This window comes from Fulmarus glacialis, unplaced genomic scaffold (assembly GCF_000690835.1).
Source record: "Fulmarus glacialis isolate BGI_N327 unplaced genomic scaffold, ASM69083v1 scaffold40836, whole genome shotgun sequence".
NCBI lineage: Eukaryota > Metazoa > Chordata > Aves > Procellariiformes > Procellariidae > Fulmarus > Fulmarus glacialis.
Genome location: NW_009218290.1, coordinates 13,376 through 35,161, shown reverse-complemented (window position 1 = coordinate 35,161; position 21,786 = coordinate 13,376). Strand labels below are relative to the sequence as shown.

Here is a 21,786-nt window from a genome sequence, read left to right as displayed (position 1 = left end):
GTTAACAATGCACACTGGAGTGCTCGTTCAGCTACACAGGGTGATTTTGAAGAATCCCTAACAGTGATTTTTAATTTGCTATTTTAAAATATCATGGAAACTCACATACTCGTCATATTTATCCACTTTCTTTCATAAGAAAATAAACAGATATGCTAGAAATATTTAGTGAATAATTTCTCTGCAGTGCATCTCTGACATTACCAGAAGATGCACAGTTCACAATAATCACTTGAATTAATCTAATTTTTTTTTTTAAATATTACTTAAGGTTATTTCAACAATTACTTAATTCTAGTTTCCTCATTTGTTGTTGCTTTATGTATTTAATTTCAATAACTTTTCATTTGTTAAACAGACGCAGTTCCTATATCTTGGATTCATCTCTTATATTTTCAAATTATAAATCCTAAAAATTAGAACAAAGAGGTCATTTGATAGCGTTAGCCTTTCTGTAGGAAACTGTATTTATCTCATGTGAGGATTCAGTTTATTAAAATAATTTTGCTGTTGTCCTGTCTGGTTTGCTTGAAACCATCTTAGTAGAGAAATTTTAATGGAGTGCCAGTGATATATTCCTAAACTAGCAAGTTCTTAACGACCCTGGAAAGTGACTGCTTGATTACACTTTAACGGTATTTGCAAATAAAATCACAAGTAATTAAGGGGAAATCTCCAGGCTTTTGAGCAAGTTTGATGCATGATAACTGCCTGATTCAGCTTCATCTAGAGTAATGCTGTGTAGACAAGAGCTACTGAGATCAATAGCAACATAATGATAGTGGCAGAATTAAGTGAGTAACCTGAGAACTGTGTCTTCAAAATGCATGCAGCTGCCACAAGCCAGGGCCACACAGTGCACTCCGTGCTTCCGTCCTAAATGTTCATCAAAAGACGCCCTGCAGGAAAATGGAGTTAGATGCTCTTTATTGCTGATCGTGTCTCTTGCCACATTTATCAGGGAAATTGGATTAGCAGTTGGCAGCTGCAGGTAGACAAGGTTCTGCAGTGATTAAATATGCAGCTTGGCTGCATTTGTTGTGACAGACCTTTAGTAAATTCTACTGTAAGCACCATCTGTCTAATTTGTATAAAGAAAACTTGGTGCTTTAAGCTACTGATAAAGAACTAAATCTGTTGCTTTATCATAAACAAAACTTTTGCTCTAAATTCTCTTAAACATAATTTATTAGGTTAAAGCTATTTTTCTATCATGATGAATAAATAATACATGCAAAAGTGCTTTCAGGTACTTCATTTTGCAAGTACTGAAAACAAAAACAGTTCAGTTCTTCAATAAAATGCTTAGTATTCCGATCCACAGGGAGATGACACTGTTAAAATATCACTATGAAAATGGTCCAGGACTGCCAAATTCATTTAATTTGTGGTTTTTACTAGGACTTTCTAACTGGCTAGGGTTTTTTTAGTTTTTTAATATTTCTAAAATACACCATTGAAAAACAGTCACAACAAGGGAGCTCTTTCTTTTTCAAATACATTTGTAATCATTAAATCTGCATACAAAACATATGTTTAGGTTTCTTTTCCAGGGAGATCAAATATAATTGAAGATGGCTTAAGTAATTATGTGCTTTGCTTTCCTTTTTTCGTTTTTTGTTTGGGGTTTTTTTTTTTGGTTTTTTTTTTTGCTACTTCCTTCTTCACATTTTTTATATTAATAGGAAAAATGTCCGGTATTAAAACAGTGGCTAATTTTCTTCTAAGAATTTCAAGGTTTCTCTTGACAATCTGGTTGAGTAATATATCGACTGGGTAGCCGGAATCTCAGTAGTACTTTGTTTATAGTTGTGACATCATCAGATTTGCTAGAAACGCATGAAAAAAAGGATCTGAGGAAAAAGCAGTTAAATAGCAACATGCTATCTTTAGCTGGTTTGTAGAAACTCCATGCTGTTAAATTATTTAAAATCCTTGATTTTCAGCTTGCACACATTAAAAGTTTTCACACTAAGTGCCAAATGTTGCAAACAGCACTTTAACAGAATGATTTTGCTTTGATCCCTGTAGCAGTTCCTGAATAATTTATCACAGGTTATTGCCTTAATTCTGGAGAGGGATAGAGCAATAAAGGCAGATGAAAACACTCCAGTTGAAACACCTTGGGGCCTGCTCATTCCTCTGACACGGCTCTTTTGTTGGAACTATTTAGAGGTTATTAAGACGTGTCTCCAGAATTAAGAGTATGCTGTAAGGATGAAGACAGCCATCTTAATTCTAAAGACAAAGCGCAATGACCCTTCACCTTTTTTTTCCTTTGTTGTTATTATATAGTAGAATTATGAGGGTAATATTATAGCTGCACCCAGTAGTGCCACTACAGTTAAGGGTCTGTCAGACTTTCCATTACAAGCCCCGTTTTGGGGGTGGGTGGCGTGAGTAGTCTCGTCTGTTTTAAATTGCATTAGTCAGACACTTGGCACATGTTGGCAAGTCATAGGGTTTTTTCTGTGAATATTTAAATCTTCAGCTCCTTTCCTTTGAAAAATCCATTGAAAAATCTTCTTCAGAACTTTGAAACAAAATACTTGAATTTATTTTAAATTTTTTTTTAATTAATCTTACTTAAACCTATCAGTGACATTCAGGGAAGAATATTTCGAAATGGAAATTTGAACAAAATTGTTTCATTAGCAAGGAAAGCAAGGTATAAACCCACATACCACTAACAAGTTCCTCTTGCTATGTTTCTTGTATTTACTGTTCTTCACTTCTCATCTTACTCATTTTGCAGTTGCTGGTGTTGTTATTAACTGTCACTTTGCCCCAGAAACGGCTGGTGTTCAGTTGTGAATGAAGCAGTAGCTTCACGTATTCTTCAGATCACTTGGTTAAGTTTGCAAGGCACTTCGAATCCCACAGGATGACAGACAAAAAGTAGATGTATAAGTGTATAATGTTGTTTGTCATTAATAAATTTTATGCATGTAAGTGCTATTTGAAAACTCATAATGAACTAAAACTAGACTGTCTTGGGATTTTAGGGTTTTTGGGGGGGTTCTTACTAAATGTGACTTAAGCAAGCATGGAATCTAGGGTGATTTATGCCTCTATTAGAGTTTAAAGATATTTTTACCAGTGACTTAAATGGATCAGGATTTGTCTCAGGATTCTGCAGGCTATTATATAGGCTGTTTGGACGTTGCCAACTGTAGGCAGTGTTATTTTATAAAGTTGAGTTCTGATGGATAACATCTAAACCACTGAGTTTGCTGGGATTTTACAGGACAAGAATATTGTGGTGCCTTGTCGATTGAGGTCATTTATCAAGAATAGTGTGGTTAATGCTATGGGCTTTTTAATAACAATATCTGAATTTAAAGAAATGAAAACCAAGAAATGTAGTTTATGTAGTAGTTGTTCTCCTTTCTTTAGAAGGTCAAAGAGTTTCTGAAATTGCCTGGTGTTTGTGTAGGTTCCCAGAAATCTGGGACCATAGTTTAAAGAAAGTTGCACATCTGCTTTTATTAATAGTTTTAAAGTCTCACAACCAAACTGTTTCTTAAATATATTTGCAAAAGAGTGTTTTCTTACAACCAGTTTTTTTTATAAAGACAGAACCAGCATGTTGGCTGGTTGTCTTTTTCTAATCCATGTTCTAGAGACCACAGTAACATGGTGAGCTCTTTCTCTCCGAGCACATCCTCAAACAAAGGCAAGTTCATGTCTTGCCAGGAGCTGTAGCTCCCCTTCTTCTCTGCTCCAGCCTCTCCTTTGTGCAGTCTTGCTTGTCTCCTTTTTTGTGGCTAGAATGGGCAAAGGAATCAAAATCAATCTGGAAGATTTCCACTTCTTTGTATATATTGTTGCATCTCTCTGTCCCTTCAGAAAGAAGTATAAAGTGTTGCTGCCGAGTTCTTTTAATTCTTTATGGTTTAGCCACCATGTCTGCTAAACAGTTATTTTCTGTGTGGACAAAACAGCACACAGAGTAAGAAAATACAGATGAATTTAAAGATAAAGTTACAATTTTATATTGCATCTTCTCAGTATTGAACACTTCCTCTCTAGTGATTTCAGAGTCCCATTAAAGTTAATGAGAGTTGAGACCTCTCAGCATCTTGCAAGTTCAGGCCATTTCAATGCACAACAGAAAGGAAATGCAAATATTAAAATACTCCTAGCAACCTCACCAGTGTTTTGTAGAGAACTCAATTTATCCTTGGATAAATCTATGTGCGTGCCATCCAAGTCAGTTGGACTAATGGGTCTGTGTATGAAAAGTAGAAATTAGCCCTTGTGTAAGATTACATTTAGCAGTTTAACAAGGCATCAGCCATTATTTGCTCTTTATGTGATCAATTAAAATTAATATGTGAATCTTACCTTTTGTATTTCTCAACACTGTAAATATTACAGTGTTAGCACCAAGGGTACATTATTGAAAACTCCGGTTTTAAAGAGAGAACTCCTTACTGGTTTTTTTGCCATGCTTCTGTGATTATATTTTTTGCCAGAGTCTGCAGTACTGTGGTCTTTTATTATGGGGGAGGGGAAAAAAAAAAGTACAAACCCCACCTATAACACATGGATAAAATTTATTAAAACTACTTAATTATCAAAAAAGAATATTTATGACTAAGTAAATTGAAAAGTTTCTTTATATTGTTAAAATATTTTTCATTCGCTAGTGTTTTTTATTGATGTCTATTAATTATCCTGAAAACAGCCTTTTAGTAGGGGCTAATTATCTATGCATAAAATGTCTTGCATTTGTGCTGGAAGGATTCTGAAGCCACACTTCAGTCATTAAAGGAAAAAAAAAATTTGTCTCAGAACTAATGTTAATACAGATAGATATTTGCATGGTCTTATGTAAACAAAAAAGTCGCTTTTTGAAGAAACCTAACTTGGAAAATTATTTTTAAAAAAGAAACCAAAAGATACGTTAAAATAACAGTACAATGAGAATCTCAGTGCAACCTTAATTGTAGCTTGTTATGAGTATCAGTTAGTCTTGCACCTCATTCAAAATATTGCAAACTTAAATTAACGTTTTATTGTTATTGTTACTTCAAATATATTAATACAGGAAGCACTTTTAAACTTTAATACACAGTATTCATATATTATGTTTTAATTTGCAATATTCATTAGGATAGCATATCGAATAATCAAAAGCATTTCCTAAGCATTTTGCTAGGTTATCACTATAAAACTTGTGGAAATCTTGTTTGTTAAAAGAATCTTTGTGGTTTTTATAAAAAAAGATTTGCACGAGACATTTAAACTAATGAATCAAAATCAGATATGTGGTCATTATTGGCTGATTATTACTCCATCTGCTCTGTGCTAACGTGAAAATCAATTACTGTGTCTCTTTCCCACTGACAGCGTATGTTGATCGGGCTGGCAAGGGATCTTCGAGGGATTGCCTTTGCACTAAACACAAAGACCAGCTACACCATGCTGTTTGACTGGATGTATCCTTATTACACTATGACAATACCAGCTCTGTGCACAGAGGGATACCAGGCCCCTTGCATTAGTTTAATAGTATGGCACAGTGGGGAAGAGGAAACAAAGCTAAATGAACTAATGTGTAATCAGCTAAAATTACAGCACAATGGCAACCATGCAGTTAACTGGGAAGGACCACAGAGAGGTCACTTTTTTGTTGTGTCACACTACTAATCTAGAAAACATATCCAAGTGGTTTTCTTCCCTTCATAAATCCATAATGTTTTCATAAAAAAAAGCTGTGTCTTTAATGCCAAACGCAATGTACCTACATTTGGTTTAACATCAGAAGTGCTTAAAAAATACTATACAAGTGCTATCTGGGGAGATTTCTTTCTCTGGTGTGAATCATGTCTTTAATTTAGTCAGTTACTTTCTATTTATGTCAATTCTATTAATATCACAACACCTGCAGTCTTCTTGATCCAGAAGAAAATGGACATCTGAAAACAAAATCAAAATCCTTAGATTGTAGTTTTCTTCGATAAGTAGTGATAATTGAACTCTATTTGCTTTAAATATTGTATACATTTTTGTGCCAACAAATACAATAATACTCATGGGTATTTTCTTAATACTATCGAGAAATGGTTTGTATTTTTATAAATACAGTAGCTGTAATTCTCTCTTCAGGCACACGGTCATATTAGTACAAACTGCTGAAATATACAGTGAAGTAACTATGAAAATACTTGTTTTATAATTTAGATCTTACAAAGCTATGGAATTTAATTATGTTTTTGTTTCTTATGGACAGAAAAAATAACATTCAAGAACAATTACATGCTTTACTAGAAATCAAGCTTTTAAAAATATTTTTATTTTAAGTAAATAATGAAAAGCTACTGCTCACTAATAATCTTCCCGGTTAAGAAAGAGGAACGCATCAATATAGAATTGCAATTAGGAAATTATCCTTTAAGGACTGAAAGGCTGTACAAGAGAGCCTCATATGATCTGATAAACGTCGTTGTGTGGTGGGTAGTAGGATCCTGATGACCATTCAGATAAGCCCTATTTAAGATCTTCGCAAGCCTGCAGTGATTCTGGCTATGTGGAGGCTCAGTTTGCAGAAAGTAAGTCCAAAACATGAAGCAGTGTAATCTCTATTTCTCTTAAAATCGGTGGAAAGCATCCCTTAATTTCAGTTTTAGAGGACTGGAGGGTAAAAAAAAAAAAACAACCAAACTACTGAAGCCAGACTGTGAATTAGCATGTCATTTTCTAGTGGGCACCATTGGGTACATTTAACTTCGTTAGTACTATTTGTGCTTGTGTTACCCTAAAACTTAATAATAAAATCAGGAAGATGTGTAAAAGCAGATCAGTGCTGCTTCCATTTCAAATTCTTTTTACTTTGTTTTTCCTACTACAGCATGAGTATCATGCTCTTCTCCTGTGCAGAACTGCAAATTTCCAATTGTAGGAGGAGGGATAACAAGAGAGTTACCTCCTCTCCATTTGAAAGAAATGGATTCATCCATGGAGGTGGTTTTTTATACAAGGATCCAGGATATGTAATCCTCAGGACCGTTTCCTGATTTTTTTTTTTTTTTTAATTAATTTATTCCTTCCGGTTTATGAATTAAGTTTATTTCAAATAAATGAAAACAGCCTCCAACTTTTGGATTTCATTATTCTGTATTAACAATAACAATAGATTGAAATGTAGCTTTGTGTGGAATTCAAAGCTTGGGCCTTCTCAGTTTCTGTTCCCTTGCACAGGTTCAAAATTTTTTTTCCTTATCACCTTTGGCTGTAAAGGATAAGTACATGCTTCTGTTCAGTGGATTTCACCTTATTTGGCTGAGTCCAGCTTCATCCAGGTATTGATCCAAAGCATTATAGCAGAATAAGCTGCTATTAATCGCAACTCTTATTTACTGTGTATAAAAACAGAAAGGTAACTGGGAGGAGAAGGGAAGGCCAGTTTGATCATATAAAGTTTAAATATCCTTTGATTAACATATTTCTTTTGTAGTTTCAAATATATCATCAGAAAATTGTTTTAACAGCAAAGAAAAGCTGTTTTTCAAACAGATTTTATTCTGTTATGTTTGAATCCCTAGTATTTCAATGTTGAAAATGGCAAATACAGAATATTAGCCAAAATAAATCTGATTTACTTGCATTTGTTCAATAAAGTAAACAATACAAAGAAGCAAGGGATAAAACGCTAAGCTTTTAATATACCGTGAGATGATGTTTATTCTGTATGGAAGATTATCAGAAATAGTCACTTGTAAATTGTTGGTAGAAGAATGTATTGATAAACTTCGGAAGTGATTGCCAGAAATATTTTACGTCTAAGCACAGTCAGTCCATAACAAAAGAAATTACGCTCGGTAATCTCTCACCTGAGAGATTCTTCTCTTTTTTCTGATCGCAGTGTTTAGGATTTAAGTTTTGTCCAGTAGATGGCAAAAATGAGCAGAAATAATTTCTTTTAAGTCCTTTTGGTCCGGGCAGGGGAGGCGGGGGAGGCACGGGGGACACCGTTGTATCTTGTATTTTACCATTATGATTGAGTTATTAGGATCATGGTTTAGAGGTGAATCGTCAGGTATGCTGAAGCTGTGCTAGATTGCCAAATAGGGCTGTTTTCTAGCAGGCTTGCTTATACTAATTGAGTTTCTCTAGCAAATCAGGCTCCTTGGAAAAAGGCCAAAGGCTTTTCATAATTGTATTGACAAGAAAATGAATATGATAAATGGTGTTCATTCAGCTGAGACAAGATTTATAGTTTTCCTCTGGCAAGGGATGAAGAGAAAATACTTATAATAATAGTAAAATGTGTTTTAAAGTTGTATTAGGTGATCTCTCAAAAGACTTCATTAAAATATTTCCAAATATTTTAAGCAGCTTCAGGTGTTAAGTATAGCATCTTCTCAAAGTAATGAAGGATGAAGAAAAACATCACACAAACAAACAAAACAAAACAAAAAAACCAAAACCTTGGATATGAAAGTCATTTATTCTTCCTGAAATATTGATATGTCAAGCTGTCAATGACGATTCCAGTACCACAGCTTTGGAAAGTTTATTTGCCTTTTGTATTCATAACATGTGGTCTCTGTAATTTGTAGGGCAGTCCTGAACGTGCAGGTGTGGCCTGAAAAAACATGTATACCAATTTGAGTAGAATCAAAGCCTGTTTTTCTTAACAGTGATGATTCTCCTTATGTATTTCATTCTGCTATTTACTTCAAGACTGCCTGGATAAGATGTTGAATGTTTAATCTGTTTTCTTCCATATTAATATCAGACTGTAGTCTAAGGTCCTTGGTCTCGCAGTCAGATACATCCAGGGAGATTCAATTGTGAGTTCAGGGTAATATCCACTTTTTTGTTACTTTCATTTAGTGTTTCTTACAGTTAGGTGGTAACCTATAGGCAATTTTTCCTGTGTTCCTCCCAGTTGATTCTCAGTATTTAATGACTTCTGTTGTCTGTAAAAGAAAAAGGTTGCAATAAGAAAATGGGTTGCAAGAATTAAATTATTAGGTTGACTCGGAGTAGCAGTCAGCTAGATAGCACACAATGTATATGTGTGAGTGCATGAAATTGCCTACATAAAAATATCTATAGACACTAAGTTTATAGAAAAGTGATCTGCCATTGAGATGTTTTATCTAGTGGTCATTTAAAAGTTCCAGTTGACCTAGATATTCCAATGTCTGATCGTAGGCTGCTTCAGATGTGAATCACTAGAACAAGCAAACTAACCTTTTCACCAAACTACCATTGTTACATATTTATTCAAATTTGTATCATATTTCTTAACACAATAAAACCACATGCAACAATAAGATGGCTTGTTCAAAATGATTCTATTTTTGAAGAACTAAATTTTTAAGTTTATATGTTTTAAGGATTCAGGATTAGGTACAAACTTGAAAAAGCTCAACAAACAGCTGTAGGGATTGAAGTTTCCTAATCACAAGAGAAGAGGAGAACACATGTTCTTATGAAACAAGGCTACCTGATCAGTAATCTGTTTGTAAGAGCTGTTAGTGCCAGTTGCATTGATTCAAACCTCAGTATCATTTTCTGCAGTTTGAATTCCTTTGAGCTTGCACTGACTGGTCAGGTTAAGTTCATTAATTAGCCAGATTCCTTGAAGCTTGTGGTTAAAAACACTTAGAAATAATATTCTGTTTAAAACCAATTTATTCCACTTTATTGGATTTCTAAAAAAAAAAAGTAAATTGCCGAAGCCTTTCTGTTGACCCCAGCTTTTATAAAATTTGACTATAATGTCTCCAGTCTTTCCTTGTCAATGAATGTGGACTCAATGCTTAAGTTTTTGAATTAAGATAGCTAATCATATTGGATATACTGCTGACTTACATTTTGGTTGTAGGGTTTGGCTTTCAAGTTACTCTCTTCGCCATGATATCTGAAAAGGCAATTGCTTTCTACTCTGCAAAATTCCACAGTGAGGCTTTGCAGCATTGCACTATCTCCCTTTTGTGTATATGAGGCTACTAGGAAAGCTAAGGAAGAGGCATGACAGGAGAATTAATAGCACAGTTCAGTTCTGTACCTTAGATGTCATCTGCTGCATTTTGAGTATATTGACCATCCTCTGCTGAGATTGGAAGCTGGATTGGAAGTCCACCTCAGAAAAAATGGAACTGGCATTAGTGAATTTTTAAAGCTATGAGATGGCATGGATCATCTATGGCCTTTGAGGATATTGTAGGCAAGTAGGATTTGAATTTAAATCCCAGTTTATTACTGGATAACTCTCCATGGTATGTTTAACTCTAGTTTGTCTGATTTAAAATGTAAAGAACCCCGTAAAGGAGAGAGAAACAAGGTCTAAAAGAATATTTCACGTCAGCCTCTTCTACTATATATAGTTTACGCCTGCAGTGCCTCAAGCAGCTGGCAGCAAAAATGCACAAGTCTTTAGATGCCTCAGACAGCAGTAGCCAGAATGCCTTCCATCTGTCTGCACAGCGCTGTCATTCATCAGTAGTGCTATGTCTGACGGCTTTAGCCTCCACCAGAAAAGCTATAGCGAACTGAGATATGACTGTGTCTACATATCCTAGAAGCGTGTAAACCTTTATGTATTTCAGACTTCTATTTCACAATCCTGTGTTGAGTGCTTGGCCTGTATTCTACTTCGTAAGATTCACAATAGTTGCCTTTATTGTCTGAACAGGCAATAGCATTTTCCTAAGAATAGTCACTGTTTCTCGTGTGGTTAAATAAAGCAGAATTATATGACATGAAACAAAGGTGAAAATGAAAAATAAGTTTATTATTAAACAAAACCATTGACTAGATTAGCTAGATCATGTTTTAATAGCAAATTGTATAGTTAATATCTCTTGGTTCAATATAAAAAACCTGTTTAATTCTTTGACAGTCAGGCTGTGCTACCTCATTTCCATTTACCGGTATGCATTCTTATCCAAATAAGCTCTTTTTTTCAGCATGTTGGGAAAACTAGGGGTCAGCTTTGTATCAAGTCGTTGCATGAAATATTTTCATACAGTCAGTAACTCTTAAGATTTTTTTAAGTTACATTGCAGAATTTAGTAAACTTACTTTTTTCTGTATTGCATTCTTTTAAATCCTGCTTTAAAAGCACAAGTATCTCTTGGGTGCTGATAAGCAAAGAGTTCTTCTGAAAGAGTTCTTAGAAACCTAACTTTGCTGGTCTCCCCCCCCAAGTTTGGCGAATTCTCTTCTTGAATGCTCTGGAACCAACTTCATACAATCAAATTGTTCCCAACCATTTATATAGCACGTGTAATATATATGAGGTGGCACTGAAATTTGGGGCCCAGGATTTGCTAATTTGTAAATTTGTGGTGTTTTTAAATTCAATTGCCGTTTGTGACTTATGCCATTCATTAAAAATCCAAGCTCATTTTATATGTGTACTTACTTAGCTTCACGTATACAAACTGCTTTGCTTTTCCTTCATTACAGCTCTGCTATGTTAACTGTTTCCCACTTAGCCACTAATGTTTCCAAAGCAGTCTTCTAAGCAAAGACTTGCTTAAATTTATAGGTTCTGGCAGTCCCTCCGTCAGAATGAGCTGCCAAGGTCTGTATCTGGCCCACCTGTCTAATGGTGTAGTACAGTTTTAGGGGAAGTTGTTTTGCAAGATGTTATTTTATCAGTGTACTCTTTAACTCAGTTTGGTGAAGGTACCCTACATACATTTCTGTTCTGCAAAGAGCTATTGAACTGTGGTACCGTGAACCTGCGTGTACAACTCCTATCTTGAAGCTGATGGCAGAATTCATGCAAAACAGGTAAGAAGCACATGAAAATTAGATGTGATGAATACTGCAATGGTATGCATTCTCTGTTCCATCTTTCTGTGCTTTGCTTATCCTCATGATGTCTTTGACTTTAAGACTGCTACTTTTGTATTTTGGAACAAAATTCGCAAGCAGAACTCAGCTTTCAGTGTCATTGTATTGTTTTACCAAAAAGGTAGATGTTACAAAATCAGCTGGTAAGGATTAATTACAGGAATGTATGTGAGAGACTACTGTGATTTTTATATTCAATGTTAGTGGAAGTGTATGCTTTAACCAGGGATAAATACTGATTCTATAATTAAATATCAGAAAATTGTCTGCTGTCAAGGTTTGCTGCAGGCTGAATTTTTGCCTTAAGCCAAGCAGCATACATATGTGCCTGTAAAACCACAACTCCCTTTACAGTTTCTTTTGCAACTCAACTCTTCCAGCCAAAATAGGAAAGAATGGTATCTAATACAGCGATATTTATAATTGGCATGTAGGTCACTTCTCCCACATCTAAAATCTTCTCTGTGGGCTAACCAAAAAGGCCTCAGAATGATTCTGGGAGGGTATTTCAGTACTTGACATTGCAGTAGGTAGAATGAAATTCCTGTTTTACCACAAGTAACAGAACAATTTATTTTGGAAAATTACCATTACACTTGGAAATATTTAGTGTACTGCCCAAAAGAAAAAAAGATTTTTAAATGAAAAATTTGTAGTTAAAGTCTCTGTGCTGGTTATCTTCATGACCAAAGTAACTAGAGTTTTCAGCAAAGAAGTACGTATTGTCATCATTTCTCATTTTGCCTTGCAAATCAAACTTACAAGGAAAAGAGTTGAAATATTTGAAATTTGAAAAAAAAATTTAGTTCAATCTAGTGACAGGAGATTGGTGCCTTAAAGTTCAGGCCCGGCTCCCAGTCAGACGCTGGTGTGTATGATGTGCACTTAATCCCTGAATGGCTATACAAACCTTAAGGCAGAGTTCCCTGTTTCTTGTTTGTGTTGACTTGCTTGCTGTGACTCCCTCTTCGGTTTGTGTAGGCTAATTACGTCTTTTATCCTGGTAGTAGTATAATAAATTGCTGGAAAAGTTTAACCTATTTTTATTCATGATGCAATGCACAAGCAGGATACTCTAATAGTGCTGCAACTTATTTCAACGAGGAAACTGTTAAAGCATAAACACAGAACTCTAGTAACGGTAAACAAAAGCAAAGAGGAATTGGAACAATAAATCTTCTGCAGAAGACAGCTCTTCAAGCTACTTTCCATATTCATGTTATTCTTCTACCTATTGCCATTCAGAAAATTTGCCTTGTTCCCATTAGAAAACATCATCTGGGGGGGTGTTTTTTCAGGAGTTGTGTACTGCATTAGCTTTTACAGGTTAGAATGCATTATACAATATACTTTGACATGGTTAAAATATGTTACAGAGTATCAGATTGTGCATTATGCCACTCTGATATTGAGATGATGGGCTGGTTTGGGGTTTTTTGCCTCTGCCAGCCATTATCATTTTGTGCATATGGAATACACAAATGTTTTATACAAGGCACATTTTATTCCTTTATAAACACCCAGATTTACTCCAGAGTTTGCAGCAAAGGACCCTACAAACAGGGACTCAGACAACAAAAAATTGGACTTGCAGCAAAGAAAGATAGCTACTGCTGTGTCTGTGATAGGGGTGATACAAGGACTCCAGGTTTGGTCAAAAATGGATGACTACCAAATAGGTCAGCCAGGGGATACTCTGGTTTACATCACTCAGTGATGGCTCCTTTCCCTTTCAGTCCAAATAAACACTAAGGGTAAGTTTTGCTAAAGTTACTTAGAAGCATAAGACCTATATTCGAAGTTAACTTTTAGGCCTGAACTAGGAGTTAGGCTTCTTTATCACAAAGACAAATCGGGAAGATGCAACAGGGACTTCAGCAAGGGCTCTGTTGTGTTTCCAGATTGGGAACAAAGTGGTTCTTGTTGGCTTTGGTAATACCTGTGCATCAGGGAAGACAACATAGTGCAATCTTCTTCAGGTCTGAATGTTCATAAAAAGCATGTGTTACAATTTACACTCAGAGAACTGGCTTGTGATTGCCACAGATTTTACGTAGCAGAATAACCAGTGGGGATTAGTTTATTTTTTAAAAGCTCTACAGATGCAAAAGCAGGGTAAAAGTTAGCCTAACCCCTTGGATTATGGAACCTTTGTAGCATTCTTCTGAACTGCGTACGGGCACAAGATGTTCACCGGTCACTGAAAGCTGTGTATGTATTGTCTGGTCACCTTTTCTGTTAAAATTGTTTTGTCTTTTGTCATAGGATTGTTTCTTTGGCAAAATATGGAGATAACTAGAGTGCATGTCATTGGACTGAAAGCTAGAATTAGTTTATCAAACAACTGTACTTTGTAATCGGCAAATGTTTTTTTTGTTTTAGGAATGAATCCATTGCAGTTTTCTGCTTCGATGACCATCTGAATATTTTTGCTGTTATTTTTTAGATCGCAACGTTTAAATTTCGATGTATCATCTCCAAACGGAATTCTTCTCTTCAGAGAAGCTAGTAAAATGATTTGTACGTATGGTAGGTATTCATTAATGTTTCCTCTGCAGTGTAATTCGTTGCCTGTCTTGTGATATAAAAGTCCTGTTAGTTCATATTCCTGAGCACTGATGGATTTGTGGAATACGTAGCAGGACTGTAATGTGCTACAGCCAGTATCATCCCTTTGTAAAGTGCAGAGCTTACGTGGCAGACCTTTGGAGCTCATTTACTTTCATAGATCAGGGTTCATTCATGTAGCATTGTTGCTTGTATCGCTTTTTTAACTTGAATGCCTGTCTTCTAGCAACTGTAAATCTATTTCAGCAAAGATACAAATACTCATGAGGTGTTTGATCTGGGCTACTGATTGATAGGTGTGGGTTGATTTTATGTATTCAAATTATATTCCAGCAGTTCCAAACATAATAGGACCATAACAGCTTTACCCTAGAGCGCTGTTAAAAGTGTTTATAATAAGTTGCTCCATTTTACTACTCCCACTCATGCATGCAACTGCAACAGGTCTTTGACACCAGCAGTTTATATTACACTGCAACTAACTTTGTAGCTTTCAGTTTTGCTTTCTAAATATTTTGAAAGGAACATTATCAAGTTTTTGTAGAGCAGCCTCATTTGTAGTTTGTGTAAACAGGAAGGGCCATAAATGTTCTGTTACTTTTAAAGAAAGAAAATTGGTGCGTCAAATTTGCTTTTACTGCATTCATGTTCCTTTTTGGGTCTGGAAACTGTGTGTTACATGACTGTCTGTATAAAAAAAATTCAAAAGTAATTTTGCATTTGATCTGTAGGGCATGGAAACAGTATATGATGCATAAAGCATTTACTTATGACAGAAAAAATTACATTCAAGTAACTCTCACTCCTTGCAAAATAATTTTTCTGTTTCTTTTTCAAATATACCATGTAGTAAGCTAGCACATTTTTTCAGCTATGTTCTTAAGTAAATTTGTTAGAATGATTAAGCAAAATAAAAATAAGGTTCTCCATATATGAAAAGATAAATGGTAAACTTTTAGATTTTACTACTCAATTTCTGTTAGCCTTTGTACTTAATTGCTGTAAGCTTTCTTTTGATGATTTAAAAAAAAAAAATCAACTGTCGTCATGATGATGCTTCAACCCTGCTTGTCTTATGGTACCTGATCCCATTGCAATTATATTTTCCTTTTTAAGTTTGGGGTTTTTTTTTAATTTCAATCATCCTTTACCATCCTTTCTGCACTTACAAAAAACATACCATATTATTGGGCATCCATTCATCTCAGTTGTTAGCATCAAGATTCTAAACCTTGCTGAGTAAACCACACTAGCTGGTTTCAACCTGCTTCATTCCCACTTCATGCCTAAAAAACACTTTTTAAAGAAACCTTTTGCTTTTAATTGCAGCTTTTATGGTGTGTATGTGAAGTTCATAAAATTCTCAGCCCTAGAGTAGTGGTAGCTCTTGCACATAAGGACCACACAACATTTTCTGGCTCATGCTAGAATTTAATTATGCAATGTAAAAGGAAATTTCAGGACAGTGCAGATTTAAGATTTAAAACTAAGCAGTGGAGCCATAGAGCCTGTTGAAGCCTGTGTCCAAACACCTCTTGCCCTCTTTGTTAAATTATGTGAAAGATATTTAGGGGTGTATGGCATCTATCTGGAGACGTGTGGCATCTATCTGGAGATGTGTGCCATAGAAAGAAGTGAAATGATCATAAGAGCTTTCTGTCATGCTTCTCTTTCGTGTCTTTCATAACTGTTTTCCTATGGAAGGATGATATTTTACTCAACACAGGTTTAAGAGGAGAACTGTTCTTAATGTCCTCCAAAAGAAAAATTTAAAATCACCTATCAACTAAAAGTGGAGGAAAGATGTAGATGTGGGAGAAAGCCTCCACTCAATATATGTATGGGTTTTTTTTTTTCATTTTGCTTTTGAAACACGTTCATATTATAATCAGTGTCTGAATGGGTCCCATCAGTGATCTTTTCACTACTTAGGTGTGACACTTAAAGAAATAGTTCAGGTTTTCTTTTCTGTGAGTGATTGCCAATATTTATTCCAGGACTGGACTCACTGCAAAGTCAACATGAAAGACCTCCCAGTGCAGTCGGATGAATTGGCCACTTAGAGCAGAGATTTCAAATAATCCAGCTGGCTCTGCACTGGCACAGATGGGCAGCACTGGCCTGACCATCACCGTGGCTCAGCTGTGGGCACTGTAATAAACATCCTAGATTAGTGCTATTTCAAACTGCTACAGCTATTTCTGAAGTGGTCACTGGCTTACAGTCTGGGAAGGTTTTACTGCCCACTGTAAGTACTTCAAGATACTACAATTAACCAGCTTCGAGTAATTGCTGTTAACATTTTTAGCTTTTATCGCCAATTACTAGTTTATGAGATTTCCATTCCAGTGTACAGAAGGATATAACTCTTCTGGAAATGTGTCATAAGGATTCATTACTTTAGTTATGTATGATCATTTGAACATACAAATTCCTATAAAAATATTGATATTAAGGGATTTTGCAGTAATTTCAAATGCCTTCCTGAAAATCTTAATACTTAAATTGTGCTTTTAAGGAAAACTTTAATCCATAATACTCTATGACTTTTTTTTTAAGTGTATTTGTCTTTTAAGCATATGTAACCTTGGCAGACATCTGGGGAAAAATAAACAAGTAAACCAAGTGATGATCATAAAATTCACTTTGGTGTTCTTGAGCAATGTTTCCAGCCCCACATTCTGCAAAATTGTGTGATTCAGTTAAAAGAATGAATACATACATGCCTTCTAATCCTTGGGTTCGGTTTTCAAGTTTTCTGCTGTAGCATTACTGCAAGTAACTTAAAATTCTGAAAATAGTTGAGATTCTCACATTCAGCATGATTTTATGGCTGAAGCATTAGCGAAGAAAACAGAAGACACACAGTAAATGTCAAGAGATGACAACAGACAGTATATGCTCATTTATCTTACCAAGTCAGCCAAACCTCTTGTATATGCCTGCAGCTCATAGTGAACTCCTCAAAGCTGATCAAAAAGACACTTGAAACTCAAGATAGATTTGATTGAAATCTATACTGTAATAATTGCCTTTTGAAACTAAGAGAAACACAAGGTGATGACGTGAGACACAAGGATAAAAATAGAAGCAAACATCTCTTTCTTTCATCACACTGTCCTTGTGGGAAGATCCTTCCTTTCAGTCTCGGTTTCAGTTAATCCATTGACTGGGTTGCCATAAACTCTGCCCAGCCTCCTCTCATCCTTGAGAAGTTCTTCTTTCCATCACCTGGAGACCTGGTTGTGATTGCTCCTCTTGGCAATCCCTGTCTGAACACCAGGCTTCCAACTCTGCTTGTTACCTCTCACCTCTCCTCCTTGCCATGGCCTGGACAATGAGAGTTTCCTTCCTATAGTTCAGCAGCTCTCCAGGGAAAGACTTGGTCCTTCTCCTGCAGACAGTGTAGCCCAGCCTGGTTGCTCCTCTTTCGTAGAAGAATATAACATACAAATAATAAATGAAAATATGGCTTAATTGTATTATACTTCTATTGGTAAGTGAAATTTAAATTTGTTTTAGAACAGGGTTTTTCCTTCTTCTCTCTCACCTGTAATGATATACAGAAAATGCTAGTAAAAGTCTTACTTTCAGAAATTTCACCTGCACCAAATTAAACACGAAAATTTCCAGTTATGGCTTAGGTCCACTGGGAGTCTTATGTACCTATATAAACCTATAGGTACATAAAAATGTCACCTGAAATATGTCTCTGTCCTGTCGACACTTAGGCAAGGAATTAGTAACTGAAGCAAGGTGGCATCAGGTGATTCTTCTCACGAACATCAAAGCACAGTGCACTGGTGATTACTCACATAATGCTGATTTTTCCTAAGTCTGGACTACACTGATCAAAGCAGTTTTGGATAACACACAGATACTTTGCATATATTGCCTTCTTGAGGTGATGAAAATCATCTAGAATTTATATGTGGATTTGTTTTGTGTAAACCCTGTACTGTTGTTTACATGGGAATAAGTTTGAAACAAGCATTTGGAAACCTAGCATGTCGTTTTCTTTCCATCTTAAATTCTGCCAAAGTTTATGATGTCCATTTATGTCTGAATGGTACCTCCATTTACTATCTATATGTTCTGTAAGATCTGTGCTTGGGCTAAAAATAAAAAGGAGAAGAAAAGGGTAGAACTGTGTTTCTGGGGTGTGAATGTATGAGAATGCTTGTGAGTATGGATGCTGAAATCTCTTTAATTCTAGACTAAAGCATATACTCTTTTCTCTTCTAGACTGGCATAAAGCGATTTCATACGTTTGAGTGCAAAGCAGAAAAAAATCCAAAATGCCTATTTTTAAGATATGCTAAGCATCTTCAGTTGTCACTGGATAAAATTTAAAATATGAATTATTTTTATTTTTTAAAATTAGCACCTCAGCGAGTGCTTAATTCTGCTTAACAGATCCAGCTTTGCGATTAGGGTAGTAGTAGTGTGTCCTGTCCCTCTGCTCATTTATCACTGAAACTGATACAGTGCTGAAGACAATTCTAAGATGTCTTTACAAATGCTATATGTTCAAAAGATGTAAAGCCTGGCGTAGGATGCAAAAAGCACTTAGATAGTCAATTATCCTTGTTAGGACTCTGCAGCTGCTTGGCAAGGGATGTTGTGTCTTGTCCATTATGGCTAGAGCCAGTCTGAGTGAGTGATAGAGCGATTTAAAATAAACAACTGAGAGGAGAAAATTGAAAGGAGTTGGAATAGTATAGTCCGCCATTCTTCATCCCCAATATATTTCACTTTTAATTCTGCATGTACAAGTCTCCTTACTATGTGTTTTTTGAACTCCCAGTTGTATAGGAATAATGTTTCAATGCATCTTGGGACCATCTATTTTTGTTTTGTGGTTTCTTTACATTTTAGTAAACCTCTTCCCTTTCATTATAGGAGACTGACATAAAAATAATATTTTCAATATGCTGTTTTTATTTATCTACATTCTGTCATGATATACTTTGATGTAAGTTTTTAATTTTGCTTCAGCTTTCAGCTGTTGTAGCAGTTACTGCTCAAGGTCAGCGATGAGGTTAGCCACAGTAGCACAAAACAATTTCCTGTTCTCACAGCCCAGGTAGCATTTGGATGTGGATTAAATTTTACCACATTTTCCAGTAGCCAGACACAATTATTTCTAATGAGCTTTAAATTGCTTCTCGAACATATATTTCAAAACTTAGTGTGGTAATCCATTCAGTGCCAGCAACTTCATAAGATAACAGTTCTTCTTCAGAATTTTGGTTAAAGTGATTCTTGCTGTAGAACAGGTATTTTTAATCAGCATCTTAGCTTAGAAGTGGAGCGCTCACTGGTCTCGGTTGCTGTTGGTCTGCTCTCCTCTCTCTTGTGGTAGTGGTTCCAGAATATATTGCTCTTCATTACTGACTCAGATTTCATAATCAGTTTCTTTTGGCAAATTTATCTCGGCGCTATGCGTGCTTGTTGTGCTGATTTGAGAGGTTTTGTGCATGTTTTGTTGTTGTAGAAGCTTTAAAAAATTAGTTTTGAAGCTCACTCTCATCTTTATGATTCATGTTTTCCTTTCGTTTTCGATATATGGCCACTTCTTTATACTGCCCTAGTATTCCGAATGCCTGGAAAGCATACATTCAAAACCATCTTTATGGGGCAGTGGTGAATAATAAAAATAGGAAAGGGGAAAAAGCAAAAAACACTTTTTCTCTATAAATGTGATAAATTTTCACAACCTTTGTTCAATCTCACCAAAGTCTTTTTTTATCTTCATCTAATTCACACATGTTAAAACATGATTTAGTTGTATTATTATACGTAGCGCTTACTGGACTGAAATCTAGAACAAGCCCTGCTTAAATGAAACTCAGCCATAAGGAAATCATTTTTGTATTATAGCTTCTACTGTAAAAGCAATTAAGGAGGAGAACTGAAAGGGAAGCTGCCTGTCCTGACATGCTCCCGCATCTAGGAGGGAGTGAGGGAATGAGCTGTGCAAAGAGCTCTGGTGCATATTGCCTGTGGGATTCTGAGGCATGGTGATGTTATCTTCGGTCAGAGCATCCCAGTTTGTTTTTTTGCTGGCTTTGTATTCCCCCTCTGTATACACATACTTTTTTCTTCCAGCTCCTTTGTTTGTGTACTAAGTAGTCTTTTGGTAATGAAATGTTTAAATTGTCAGCCAAATTCAAGCCCTTATTTCCTATCTAGCAGTTTTACCCAATATCTTTAAAATCCTTTTCTTATTCCTGTCAGAATTTTGTATCAGTTCTGAGGCTCAGAGAGTTTATAATTTTTGTAAGTGACGCTGCTGTCAAATGCAGGGCAAAAAGTTGAATTAAAGGACATTATTGAGAATTTTGGAAGTCAGTATATATTAAGATTGTGTGATACAATTTCTCCCACGTTAAGAAGAAATTGGTACAAGTTGGATTTTTTTTCATTTGATTTTTAACTCAGTAGTAACACTGAAACTTCACTGATTAGTCTCTACGGAGTTTTCATTTTGACAGGAGCTATGAATTTCAAACACAATTTTTAAATTCAGCATGTCAAAGGTCACTTTTATGTTGATTTAATTTCTTTAAATTGTTTCTTTTAACAACAGCAGTTTATAAAATTGTATTTTGGTCCTCCACTACAGGGATTATAAATGTAAGCACATCCTCAGTAGCTGAGGAGTTGTTCTTGACCTGATTCCAAGTACCTCAGTAAATTAGTTTATGTTCAGTAGTATCCATGGTGTGTAAAAATATTCCCCTGAAGCTCCTGCTAAATGTTACAAGTAGATCATTCTTTTTTCATCTAGTCAGGCGTAGCACCATACTTCATATTTTTTTCAATAACTAATGCTAAACACTAGTCTTTGTTCTAGCACTGCATCTCTTGAATCATAGGCTGATGGCTTGGGGCATTGGTAGCAGGCACCGCGTGGTCTTTCACCTCTGCTGCTAATTTGAAATCAGCTGTTCCCACTCTTAGGCCCTTTTAAAAGGAGTCCATGAACACCGAACAGTTCTCTGTGGACTCTGTCCACTTGCAAAAAGCAGCTTTTAATCTTGCACTAGACCCAAATTCTTCTCAGTGTTTTCATTAGAAGGGATAGGCACCAAATTCCTCTTCTGCCATGCCTGCCTGGGGTGAGGCAGCGTGAGGGAGCAGGGTTGTGCCTTCCTGTATTGAATGCTTTATGCTGATCGATGGATTTAAAGGTTTAACTATAGGGTGATTTTTTTGTGAAGTAATAAAAATGATGGACTAGTGGATACCTCCTAGAATTCATGTTCCCAGGCTAAGGGATTCCTAGGGTTTTTCCAACTTCCTCCCTCATCATCCGTTTTTTCCATCGACTTCCAATTAATTTCCATATTAAGTACATAATTGCCTTGTTGACAACTACTAAGCTCTTTC

General features: G+C 35.7%; 1 protein-coding gene across 1 annotated transcript in view; it reads left to right on the top strand.

Annotated features, from left to right (window-relative positions):
• Positions 1-21,786, top strand: part of RANBP17 (RAN binding protein 17) — a gene marked incomplete at both ends in the record, with an annotated part of 133,225 nt that overhangs the window by 100,436 nt on the left and 11,003 nt on the right. Inside the window, 3 exons of the mRNA XM_009579988.1 lie at positions 5,356-5,444; positions 11,653-11,760; positions 14,270-14,352. Of these exons, the coding sequence (XP_009578283.1) occupies positions 5,356-5,444; positions 11,653-11,760; positions 14,270-14,352 (280 nt within the window). The remainder of the gene's footprint in view (positions 1-5,355; positions 5,445-11,652; positions 11,761-14,269; positions 14,353-21,786) is intronic.